Raw genomic sequence first — 13,563 nt, 5'->3', positions numbered from 1 at the left:
TTCTGAAGTTAAGTACGAACCTTTCAATAAAGTGTAAAGAAAGTCTTTTTTCACTGAAGGAAAACACTAACTCATCTTTTCCAGTTTTAAAAATATAAATTTTCGGCGATATAGCATCTTTAAACATCTACTTTATTATTTAGATATTTTGAAATTTTGAAAGTAAAAAGAACCATTTCAATATACTTAAACGACATGTAGTACGAAGGCTCCTGAACAATAGACTCACGGGTTCTGGAATGGATTTCATTCTCTCCATTATCCCCGACACCTGTCGTACAACTCTGGTAGATTACGACTCTAGTCGGTACATGCACTGAGAATCGAACTGTGGTCACGGAAAATAAAACCATGATACTACGTTGTAATGAGTCCATCTAGCAAGCTACGTCGTTCTTATTCTTACAATTTGAAGTTTTTTTTGAGACCGATAAATTTTAAACGATGATGTAGCAGAATATCATTTCGTAGAGGAGAAATTGAGACATTTCCATAAACACAATACAAGCTCATATTGGTATATTTTATTCTGTTAGAGTCATGAGATCTAGCAGACCACTCAAGCCGCACATGGTCCCCGGTGTGCCAGGGTGAGATCTGGGTGCATACATCTCGTCTGCTCGTATTCACACCTTAAAACAAACAGAATAAGTTGTCATAGTATCACAGTGTAATAGAAATCAGGCTCAAGTATTAAACTAACTTCAGTGTTTCATTTCGTGTGAATGCACACTATATACTGTATTGTAAAAGGAGACAATAAGATTTCGACACGTTCGATATTTGGATGCTTTTAAGGACATCTTCCTGTGTATGCTATGCAGTGCTTGTACATGTTTTAATGGTGCGTTTATATTGTGATCTTTTTTGTAATAATGGCAACTGTTTACTGCTTTATAATGTTATCTCACTGCAATATACTGTCAAAAACCATCATACAGCACAGCCTACCCGGTCACATTATACAGACTGTCAAAAACCATCATACAGCACAGCCTACCCGGTCACATTATACAGACAGGCAAAAACCATCATACAGCACAGCCTACCCGGTCACATAACACAGACAGGCAAAAACCATCATACAGCACAGCCTACCCGGTCACATTATACAGACAGGCAAAAACCATCATACAGCACAGCCTACCCGGTCACATAACACAGACAGGCAAAAACCATCATACAGCACAGCCTACCCGGTCACATAATACAGACAGGCAAAAACCATCATACAGCACAGCCTACCCGGTCACATTATACAGACAGGCAAAAACCATCATACAGCACAGCCTACCCGGTCACATTATACAGACAGGCAAAAACCATCATACAGCAAAGCCTATTCGGTCACATTATACAGACAGGCAAAAACCATCATACAGCACAGCCCATCCGGTCACATTATATTGACAGGCAAAAACCATCATACAGCACAGCCCACCGGTCACATTATACGACAGGCAAAAACCATCATACAACCGGTCACATTATAGACAGGCAAAAACCATCATACAGCACAGCCTACCCGGTCACATTATACAGACAGGCAAAAACATCATCACAGCTACATCATACAGCACAGCCTACCCGGTCACATTATACAGACAGGCAAAAACCATCATACAGCACAGCCTACCCGGTCACATAATACAGACAGGCAAAAACCATCATACAGCACAGCCTACCCGGTCACATTATACAGACAGGCAAAAACCATCATACAGCACAGCCTACCCGGTCACATTATACAGACAGGCAAAAACCATCATACAGCACAGCCTACCCGGTCACATTATACAGACAGGCAAAAATCATCATACAACACAGCCTACCCGGTCACATTATACAGACAGGCAAAAATCATCATACAGCACAGCCCACCCGTTCACAATTATACTCACTGGCAAAAATCATCGTACAACACAGCCCACCCGTTCACAATTATACTCACTGGCAAAAATCATCGTACGACACAGCCCACGTTCACCCGGTCACATTATATTGACAGGCAAATCCATCGAACAGCACAGCCCACTCGTTCACATAATACTGACTGGCAAACCAGACACCCCACTCCCTTTAGAGAAACGCTGCTACAAATCTTAATTTTCTAATGAGTTTTGGTTTGTAACGAATACTGATTGGTTACTAATAACGTTTTAGGTCATATTCTATGTCATATTAAGTGTTCAGCGTGTGATAGTACTATATTTCCACAAACATAAGGAGACACGGTGAATGTACCGCAGTCTCCCAAAAAAGTGAAGGTAAAAGTGAAAAAAACTGGCCGCGAAATGAAATGTGTCAAATATTTCTGACGACTCGCAAAGATCACACTGACAATTTCTTAATTTGAAACGTTGTGTGCGTACCGGGCCTTGCATTCATCTCTGTAAATAGCTCACAGAAGTTTCAAGATAAAACATATATCGCACGCATGATAAACTCTTTCATATATATTATATATATTTAAAGTTTTCTTTTGTGTCATTTTCTCATAAATGTGTGTTAGACATAATTAAAGACTTGTCGTGACTTATATTTCACGTGACATGAGATCAACAGACGGTCAGATTGCGAGTCGTTGACAGAGATGAATAAGGGGACTGCAATGAATTCTGTGTCATAGTGTGCCCGTAAATACCCACTTAATCATTCGGTCATACTGGTTATACTGATGTAATGACGGGCCGGTAATTTGGAGTAAAACGGAGAAGTTAAATAGACAGATCCTGGTATTAACACCAACGCGTATCGCACAACAATAACTGGTGTTAGGATTAGCTAACAGGATGGGCTCCACATGAATCACATTACTCATAAAACACACTGAAACAGGTTTACAGGAATCAACTTAGGTATAAAGCTTCTTTAATATTTAACTTAGCCAAGCCTTGATGAGGTTAAAAATGACATTTTTATCTGCCCAGATAATACGCTTCTAAATACGCTGAGCCTAATATTTTACTTCTGTGTTTTCATGATAACAGCTCAATGTCCATATTACAGAAAAAAGCAACATATTTTTCACATTTTGTTTTTGGGATGTATCATATTGTTTCATAGTTAATAAAAAACATTAGGCGAAATAAAACTTCCTGATACATGTACTAAGTGATGTTTCATCATTATTACTTTACTTATTATTCTCCAAAAGAAACGTTCATCTACTTTCATATGTTGACAGTCACAGTCAGGGATAACATATGGTAACGGACGTCTTTGTAACGGATTACACATATTGACAGTCTTCAAAGCCACACAGTCAACCACAGTGCACCGTTATACGATTCATTTATCTACATCAATGTACCAAATAATCTATCTTCTGTTGCTTTCAAGTTTACTTTAATAGTTAAGACGTAATAATGAATGACAAATATGACAGTCGCGATCCCTAGTTTACATGGATTGTAATGGCGGACCAGGAAACTGTATACGGAAGTAAATACGCCGTGTTGTGTCTGTCAACTTAACTTCTGGGCGTCTGTTACGCACCCACTGGGATGAGACTGTTTCCTATTGATACCATTTATACGTTAGTATTGTGTAAGATGACCCACTCTAGACTGTTATCCATATAACACCAACAATGACAGATGTAGCCAAATATCATCCAATAATTAAAGTGTAAAACTTGTTCGAATGGAAGAGTGAAGGATATACAAGTAGTCTGAAGTCCCATATTATTACAGAATTGGGTCCATGCCAGGTTTTTTTCTGACTCTAACTGCCGTTATCTTTGCGGTAAATGATGATACTTTTCGGGATATTTTAGTCGGTATTGAAAAAACCAAATATTGATTTTGACAATCTCAGTTGAGGTCTATGTGCTTTTGTGTATCCTATGATATTTCTGACGTTATTTTATTCCCCGAAATTAATGGTCTGTTAGTGTCTCGGCTTTTTTCTGTAATATAATGTCACTATCAATAATACACATATACACTTACTCTGAGGGTTAAAATTAATGATGGAATTTTCAAGATCAAGATTCAATGGAGGTATTTATAGCAGTCTCGTTCGTTCCTAACGATTCGAGCACGTTAGTTTACAGGCTATATGAAATCAAACAATGGTATAATTCGAGTTACTTTTTGACACAGAGAACAATCCTATACGTACAGAGCTCAAGTATTATACAATCCTATTATTTCATGTAGAATTTACAAGTATGTTAGCTTGCGTACAAATTTGACATTGTGAAATCTTTTTATCTCGTGGGGATTTTTGACTATGAGTTTACTTCTTCACGATGTTTTTGATGTACATTTGTATGCATTGTTCATGAAATTGGTAAAGATAAGCATCGTGCGCTATTTTTAAAGTCTTTTATAGTTCTATAGTATAACATACAAAAACAGACATACAGCAGACTCTCAAACTCCACACGTACTCAACGAGCCATCATTATTGACAGAGGGGTCAGCATTACTTTACACTGTTTGAACATCAACTATTTAAAAAAATTTGAACATAAAATAAATACAAATACAGTATTAAAATCCTTAATATAACATGAATACAAAATTTAATGTTAAAGATGCTCCACCGCTGACAAATGGTATTTTTTCACTATCAAAAACAGGAGCAGACGATTTAGTATTTTTCTTCAGTTACAAAAGTTACTTACTTTACACTATTACCACCATTGAAAAGTTAGAGCTTCTAATTTTACTTAAAGTTAAATATACGAAAAATAATTAATTGCATCCCGAAAAAATTCCGTGGCACTATATCTTATATGGAATGAAGTAATGATTGCGCATGCACCAAAGGCGAAATGAATTATTTTATGTTATTTTTTGTGTCGATTAGGCATGTATATTCACGATTAAATACCATTTTTTGTTCAAATGATGAATATCATTTACGCTCTGTCGGCGGTGGAGCAAATATCATGAATACAAACATCAAAATTCTAAATATAAAATGAATACAATATTGAAATCATAAATACAAAATGAAGTACAAATATTAAGATTCTAAATGTAAAAATATGTAAAAAAAAAATGGCATACTAAATATAAAATGAAAATAAATATTAAAATTTTAAGTATCAAATGAATACAATATTGAAAGTCAAAATATAAAATTGATTAAATGTATTAAAATGATCATGACTAATGTTAAATTTACCTACTCTTGTAAGAAACAGATGCAGCGTATAGAATATTGTAAATAGACCATCACTATTATTTGTTTTAGTTGGTGCTCATGAATCAAATTCACTCAAAACGAAGACCTAATACTTCCGATAACCTGAGAAATCAATCACATATTTACATAAAACTATAATTTCACGAATTTGTACGGAAACATTACCCTTCACATTTATTGTAAACCCATGCATTTTCACGTATACAATATTGCGCATCTTCATCACCATATTCAGGTATATATAAGTTCGCGATCACACTTCCAATCACGAATTCATGTAAAATGTGTAAACAATTATTCGCATTTTCATATTTTGTATAATGCAAAAATAAAGTTATTTACAGTAGTTTCATTTGGTCACCCTCACACCTGTTCAAACAATGAACTGCATCTATCTTTAATACATGTAATCTACCCAGAAATTGAAATCCAAGTAAAATGACGTTCCCAACCGCCAGATTGCGAACACGACTCAGACAATGTGTAATATTTATATCTATATATGTAAGTTTTCAGAACATTTCTCTGGGGCGGGAACAGGAGTTTTTGGTGGTTATAGTAAACAGTTAAAATGAATCGATCTCAAACTATCATTGACAAATAGTTGTGAAATGAAAGTATTGTGATTTAGGAAGTCATGAAATTAAGATTTCAAATTCAGTCGTCTTTGACGATTATGCAATGGGGTAGAATGAACAATGCTTGTATCCTTCCTTAAGTACGTTAAAACCCTGCTTTAAACATTGAGAAACCAGTAGATGTTTGAAACAGAGAGATGGTACCATGGACTGACTTACTCGTTGAAGTAGGAGACGCCGTTGGAGCCACACACTGCGTCGAAGTTCTCATCACACCTGTGTCCTGTGATGTCGTCACACATAAACTGTAGGAGTAACAGCTCCCCCTGGGTCAGGTTACTACCCAGGTGACTCTCACCATTACACGAACCTTCGTGAGCCACGTGTAAATGAGTGTCCATACAGTGAGACTTGGAGAAATCGCACCTGAAATTATTTTATATAGAAATCTATATACAAGATGTCCGATAATTTAAGGTTGCATTTGCTTAACTTGCAAAGTTTAGGCATTTTTAAAATCTTTTTAATAAATTGTTATTAAACTTTTGACAGTACAATGCGTTTGACATTCTTATATAAAAAAATCACTAAAATCGTAAATGAAATTTCTATGTCGACATGGTAACGGATTTCATTTGAGACAATCCTTACAAAATTTCCTCAACTCATGTATGATTAATGCAGAGATCAACTCGATTAGCTGTGGAAACTCTTCCGTCTATCAGCTGGTGGATCCTCTAGGTCTTCGACGAGTTGGCCTACACGTACATGTATGGTTCCGAATACTTCCGGTAAAAGTTAGGCTACATCCGGTTGTACTTACTTGTTGTAGTATGTATAATTGTCAGAGCCACACAATAGGTTCTCCCCGTAGGGATAACAGGCTCTATGTCTTATACTGGAACAATACCAACTCAGTCTTCTCTGGCGCCCATCTATGGCAATCACTGAGGACATATCATACATTTCATTATAAACAACCTGGGACGTATAGAAAATCATATATATATCAACAAGTTAACTACGAAACAAGAAAAAATAAATATAAAATATATCTCACTACGAAACATTGTACCTATATTGTTTACTAATCCTTGTGTCGTCTCTATTCAGATGTTCTTTTAAATTTGGGAAACAAATTATAAATAAATATTAATAGTTTTTGGCATATCAAATGATTGATTACGTGTAATACATAATACAAGCCAATCATGTACGATCCTCTATCTATAATCTTATTCATTTAAAAACGAAATATTTCAATCTAACGATGACGCATTTCATGGTGAAGCTCACTACATAATTACGTAAAACTCTAGGCATATCGATACATGATATCGGATAATACATTTTACAAAGAAAAACATGTAAGTTCCTCTATTTATAATCATATTAATCTAGGTATTTGATGGTTATCTCATTAGATAATTACGCAAAACTCTTAGCATATATCGGGTAATACATTTTAAAAAGAAAATCATGTAAGTTCATTTAACTATAATCGTATTAATCTAAAATATTTGGTTGTAAAACTCACTAGATAATTACGTAAGACTCTTGGCATAACGAATTATCAATATCAGGTTATACATTTTACAAAGGTCATCATGTAAGTTCCTCTTTTTATAATCATATCAATCTAAAGTATTAGATGGTTAACTCACTAGATAGTACAACAAGCAGGAATACTATTGGACCTTTCATGGTGTCTGTGGCGGTGTGGACGGACCAGACGTTCCTTATCACTGACCAGCTAGGTAGTGATAACCACAGTCATGAAGTCAGTACACAACCTTATCGGTAAGTAAGCACGTCTTAAAGGACAATTATAAGATACACAGCCATGAGGTCAATATGTTATATAATAATGACTTCATAAATAGCTCTGATTTACATGCGATAGTTGATGAATAACGAAGCTAAATAGTGGTAAATATTACAACTAGAAAATACCAGAACTAGTGTTGTGTATGTTAGAATATACTAACATGGTTTAGCTTAGTGTTCATTGTTAAATGTTTCATGTAATTCGACGTTTTGTTCCATTTATTGAAATATTATGTTCGTTCTCAGCATGACTTCAAGCCCAAATACTTACATAATAGCTACATAATCGCTGATTACTTATACTAAAAGTTATCAAAAAAAAAATGGTAAATAACATAAAAACAAATAAACCCATAAATAGCCTATACATGTACATACCCTATAAATAGCATATTTAAAACATGAAACATGTTTGCAGAACGAAAATAGGAAGCAAATACCCGAAAATCCCTATTTGAATAGTGAGAGATATGAAACTAGACTAAATGACACAAATCCCTATTTGAATAGTGAGAGATATGACACTCGACTAAATGACACAGCTATAAAACTGTATATCAACCAAGCTAACATCATGATATACTTTTCAATTATCAACATTATCTAGTATTCTAGTTAATTTTATAATTAATTATTACAACAATGTGTATGTAATTTATTTTCCGGTTCACATTTTGTAGAAGATTGAAGCTAGAACATGACCAGATACTGCGTTACTTTGACTATGGGTATGTATAATACACCTTCTAGTCTACTTCATTAAAGGTAAATGAGAGAAAACAAAATGTGTTTTTTTTCCACATGCTAACATGTTTCGGACTTTTTCGGACTAATGTAACACATAAGCGTTTTTGGGCTAATCTGTCTAGCGCCGCACACGTTCATGTACACACATGTACTACAAAGCCGTTCAATTTGTCGCAAGTTAAGATTTTAAGTTAATTAAACATCAAATTGAATACGGCCCACTACACAACGGTATCAGGTCCGTAATCCCATTTCTTACTTAAAGGGTCTTAAATATTAGTTTAAGATTGTTGTGTGGCCATGTGATTGGCTAAGAGGGCCCTGCTATAAGGGTATAGGATGCATACTTATTGGATTTTCCTTCCTTTGTTTTTAAACTAACATCGAAAACGGTAACCAATGAACCGCTCATAAACATAGCCCAACTTAATCAGAAATGCAGGCCGGTTTAAGCGTAGATGTTCCTTAAGCGTAAGTGTACAGCTATATCGTCAAACAACAATATGCTAAGGCATTACGTTAACGGTGCGATTACGGTACTATGGCAGTATTAGATTGTAGAATTATTTAATGCCTACATTCCAGTTCCTCAATTGATCTGTTGATCCACTGATGTCTGTGTTTTAGTCACACTGTTGGCCGCCGTCTGTAGCTGTCAGTCCAATAGCACGCCATACTGTCGATTCATCGCCCAGGTCAGCTGTCAGACAAAAGGCGATTTGAGGGTAGACTATCCACTTCGGTGTTCTATTCCAAACCATGCCATCTTTACTAGGATATTACTTGGCATTCTAAGTAAATTCCTAATAGCAAATGTCTATATTATAGTCAACAGCTGACTATCCATTGTACTCTAGTCTATTTTCACCATAGAACACTTTAATGAAATAAATTTGTTATCCATTTCCTATGATATATTGTATTGTTCGTTATATTTAAAACGGTACATCATTCATAGTTGACTTTCCTCTTTATATTCCATCATTGTAAGTGGTATTAATTTTTTTCAAAATCAGTTTTAAATAACCTGACGTATTTTTGAATCGTTTATTTTCAACGAAATAGATTCTACTCAAATGAAGATTATTGGTTATATGTGTGTTTGTTATTTATCAAGCGTTACCTTGATTAAAACCGTTGATATTACTTCTTTGATCCATTGTCACAGATTAAGTTCGAGATGGACTTCAGGCAGAAGGAGCGAATGTCAGTTCTGATATCTAGATCCCTGGACAGGACTGGTACCGGGACAGCAGATGAAGTGAATATCAGACGAACCACACAGCTAGTGATGGAGCAAGCGTTCCAGTTTGGAGATAACTTTGTACACAGATTTTACGGTGGGAGTCGCGCTGAAGGGTTTTATCTCCCCGATTCTGACCACGACAGAATGTTGATCGACACATCTGTTACCGTACTGGATCGTGGTCAATCTCTACCCCCACGTGCCAGTGGTCAGACAGTACTGTACATGGTAGAGGCTGCTGGATGTCGTCCTGGATATGTCAGTCTAGTCCTCGCAGACGACCAACTGGACGGAATCCAGAGACCTTCGTTAATGAATTCACTTGTCCAGAGTGGAAATATGATGTATGTATCAAGTGATATATATCGAGAGCAATTTATAACAACTTTGAATCGACACTTAGGTGATGTTTTTAAATCAAGTGGTCCAAGCTGTTCTACAGCGTCTTCTTCACTAAGCGTGGATCTAGTGTATTCGTTCGCATGCAGTAGTTGGCCTGAAGAGGCGAATGAATGGACATCCCGAGTACGATTGTCTGGCTGGCCACGCCAAAGTCTTATAGATAGGATAGTTCGAAATGGCTGCCATATTGTTCCAAAGGGAGATAACTGCTCTGGTGATACGCTGCTACAGTGGATGATTTCATTTGTATCAGCAGAGAGGATGCTTGTTCATTCTTTCAATCACGTTCAATTCAAAGTTTACTTTTTACTGAAACATTTCTTGAGGCAGGTGAAAGTTGCACTCAAAACAGACTTAGGTGATGAAGATATATTATGCTCGTATTTCCTGAAAACACTCCTGTTTCATGCAATAGAAAGTTCCGATGAACTATTATGGCGGGACAAAAACTTGTATGTTTGCTTTTGGTTTTGCTTCAATATTCTTATTGCATGGGTCAAGACAAAATACTGCCCACATTATTTTATCCCAGCCAACAACCTATTTCAACGGAAGATACATGGTCAAAATCAACAGAGGTTGCTGGTAATTTTGAACGACTACCTGAATTCGAAGTGGGGGTGTCTTCGCCTTGAACAAGGACTTTCATTAGTGATGTATATTTGCCAACCACACATACAAGATCAGCTTCTGCAGTCTGAACCAGTGATCGATATCGTCATCAGACGCGATTTGTCCATTCTGCAACATTTGCGAACTTTACATTATCCAACTAGGACGTCTTTCAAGACGATTGTGGGAATGTTCAACTTATTATCAAAATCTGAATCGGAATACGAGGAGATTCTAACGTATTATTACGGCGTACATCTCTTGTACAATTGGGCAATAGATCAGGTGTTCCACGACCACACAGCCGCTACAGGCAACAAGAATAGGTACCAGAACCTAAAGAGGTCGAAACGCTTTATAATCCCCCGGGCGTCAGTGGGGACGGAACTGCTGTATTTGGCGACGTTCTACTTCAGGGTTGGGAATTTTACTAGATCCCTGGAGATCTCCAGACAGACGATGAGACTGGCAGCATACTTCCTTCACGATACAAACTCGATGACATCAGAACAGAGAGTCATGTACGCTCAAGTATACGGTTTCCCAGGCGGCACTTCAATCAACAAGCTGCAGAATTTGTTCACTTCATATATTTCCTTTGAATATGGACAAAACAACTTCTGTCTTCCCGAACTTCAACCAGAGATATCTGTGCAGTTCAAAAGACTGGACATTCCTCCGCTACCGTACGCTGTGTTTTTGTCCTTCTTGTGTTGCCATGAGTTAGGAGACATACCAGGGCGTGCTACAGCGTTACGGAATCTGATAGTCCTGAAGGATGATCCCTTTCAAGGGGGTCATAAATACTGGATAGTACACAACCTCCTGGGGATCTGTTACACAGCTATCTGGGACATACGCAGGGCTCTCAGGTGTTACGAGGACTCGACACAAATGCAAACAGAAGAGCATGAGTTCAATCCGGCCACATTGCGGATAGAGGTCTTACGGAAATTCGAAAATGAATGATTAATTACAGGAAATAAACTTTGGAACTTTTGAAAATTAACTCTTTTTTTTTAAATAGCATTAAAAATGTGGAAGTAAAATAAATCGCAACAATGTAGAATATATAACAAAACTGGGTTTATAGCTGTACACGTATACCGTTACATGTTGTATGCAGCGGTTATTTCCGTGGGTGATTTTTTTTCACGATTTGGTCGAAAGATAGAAAATCAAATTTTAACGAATCAAATTTCGCGATTTGGCTTCAGACATATATTAAATTCGACCAATAATAAATGATTTTATGGGTCAAAATTTCGCGACCATGGCAATATTCCGCGAAACATCCCCGCGAAAATAACCAATTATACAGTAGTTTAACTACAAGGAGGTTGGTTTCATTCATCTGCCAAAGACAAAACTAATAAGCTGAACATCTTTAAAGGCTCGCCTGTAGCTATTCGTTGAAATCTTTAGCGGTCCATAAACACTTTAAACATGTTTGTATTGGGGATGTTTTTAAGTGTAATAAAATGTAGCAGTTATACTGATATACATGTATATATGTATCTGCCGTTTATTGAATGTTAAACCGACCAGTTATTTACAATTCAATTATTTGTAATTCAAAAGACTTTTAGGCAGAAAATGGTGTCGTCTTTAGAAACCTACAAAAACGTATAGAAAATTGTGCCCAATGATTTTCTGAGGCAGTCCTCCACTAGGACACATATATGGACCAATTCGTACCCGGCCGAAAGGTATAGTAGGCCGGGTACGTATAATCGTTCTAAACTATATCACCCAAGACATTTTTTTCTTCTTGAAAAGACAAAGACGGGGATTTCTTATCTCAGTTGAAACGTATTATAAACACAACTTTTCATGTACCACGGTAAGCTTTATTATTTTTGTGACGATTTTTTTTTTTTTTTTTTTTCTTTTTTTTTCGTGATATTATCGTTTCCAGCATCTTATGAGCCTACAGCACTAAATGAGTCAGCTTGCTTTAAATGACAGCCGGGTCTCGTGAAAATAGCCACCCTCATTTTCAGGCAAACGTGTCCCACTAGTAAAATGACTGGAATTAATAGAGATACATATTCTAGAGTGTCCCACTTGTGCGTGAGGGACTGTAGTTTGTTGATGTTGTAATATATGCATTAGTGGAACTGTTGCCATTTCCTGTAGTGCTATTTATCTTAAACATGCTGTCAAAGACACAGAAAAAAACACACCTGCCATATTACATTATACTTCCAAAGGGCAAACCAGTCATCCCATTCTTTTCATTTTGAAAAATCTTAGTTTTCAGCATTTTATAAAGTTTTAATGGTAAAATAGAACAAATGTTGTACTTAACTAGGTTGTTCAACTTATTATCAAAATCTGAATCGGAATACGAGGAGATTCTAACGTATTATTACGGCGTACATCTCTTGTACAATTGGGCAATAGATCAGGTGTTCCACGATCACACAGCCGCTACAGGCAACAAGAATAGGTACCAGAACCTAAAGAGGTCGAAACGCTTTATAATCCCCCGGGCGTCAGTGGGGACGGAACTGCTGTATTTGGCGACGTTCTACTTCAGGGTTGGGAATTTTACCAAATCCCTGGAGATCTCCAGACAGACGATGAGACTGGCAGCATACTTCCTTCACGATACAAACTCGATGACATCAGAACAGAGAGTCATGTACGCTCAAGTATACGGTTTCCCAGGCGGCACTCCAATCAACAAGCTGCAGAATTTGTTCACTTCATATATTTCCTTTGAATATGGACAAAACAACTTCTGTCTTCCCGAACTTCAACCAGAGATATCTGTGCAGTTCAAAAGACTGGACATTCCTCCGCTACCGTACGCTGTGTTTTTGTCCTTCTTGTGTTGCCATGAGTTAGGAGACATACCAGGGCGTGCTACAGCGTTACGGAATCTGATAGTCCTGAAGGATGATCCCTTTCAAGGGGGTCATAAATACTGGATAGTACACAACCTCCTGGGGATCTGTTACACAGCTATCTGGGACATACGCAGGG

At 36.9% G+C, this 13,563-nt stretch overlaps 2 protein-coding genes and 1 long non-coding RNA gene across 3 annotated transcripts; 2 read left to right on the top strand and 1 right to left on the bottom strand.

Moving 5' to 3' along the window:
- Positions 1 to 509: 509 nt before the first annotated feature.
- On the bottom strand, positions 510 to 7,538 carry LOC138332069 (thrombin inhibitor rhodniin-like). The gene is made up of 4 exons (XM_069280018.1): positions 7,403 to 7,538; positions 6,562 to 6,685; positions 5,958 to 6,164; positions 510 to 632 (listed from the first exon to the last, which is right to left on the bottom strand). Exons 1-4 carry the CDS (start codon positions 7,440 to 7,442, stop codon positions 560 to 562), a joined length of 444 nt encoding a protein of 147 aa, XP_069136119.1. The 5' UTR covers positions 7,443 to 7,538; the 3' UTR covers positions 510 to 559.
- LOC138332070 (uncharacterized) lies at positions 7,473 to 9,028 on the top strand. Its single transcript, XR_011209762.1, has 3 exons — positions 7,473 to 7,538; positions 8,246 to 8,293; positions 8,940 to 9,028. It is a non-coding gene; the product is annotated as an uncharacterized lncRNA (long non-coding RNA).
- A 15-nt stretch (positions 9,029 to 9,043) lies between these two features.
- On the top strand, positions 9,044 to 12,861 carry LOC138332068 (uncharacterized). Its single transcript, XM_069280017.1, has one exon. The coding sequence runs from the start codon at positions 9,493 to 9,495 to the stop codon at positions 11,539 to 11,541; it is 2,049 nt and encodes a 682-aa protein (XP_069136118.1). The 5' UTR covers positions 9,044 to 9,492; the 3' UTR covers positions 11,542 to 12,861.
- Positions 12,862 to 13,563: the final 702 nt, after the last annotated feature.

The sequence above is a fragment of the Argopecten irradians genome, chromosome 9 (genome assembly GCF_041381155.1).
Source record: "Argopecten irradians isolate NY chromosome 9, Ai_NY, whole genome shotgun sequence".
NCBI lineage: Eukaryota > Metazoa > Mollusca > Bivalvia > Pectinida > Pectinidae > Argopecten > Argopecten irradians.
This window is presented reverse-complemented; position numbering and strand designations above follow the sequence as displayed.

Excerpts from the sequence above, each read along its gene's own strand:
- LOC138332069 (XM_069280018.1), bottom strand. The coding sequence starts at position 7,442 with ATGAAAGGTCCAATAGTATTCCTGCTTGTTGTACTATCTA. Across the intron at positions 6,686-7,402 it reads CCTGCTTGTTGTACTATCTA|TGATTGCCATAGATGGGCGC; the intron begins GTGAGTTAACCA and ends ATATGTCCTCAG. Across the intron at positions 633-5,957 it reads GGCGTCTCCTACTTCAACGA|GTGTGAATACGAGCAGACGA; the intron begins GTAAGTCAGTCC and ends GTTTGTTTTAAG.
- LOC138332068 (XM_069280017.1), top strand. The coding sequence starts at position 9,493 with ATGGACTTCAGGCAGAAGGAGCGAATGTCAGTTCTGATATCTAGATCC.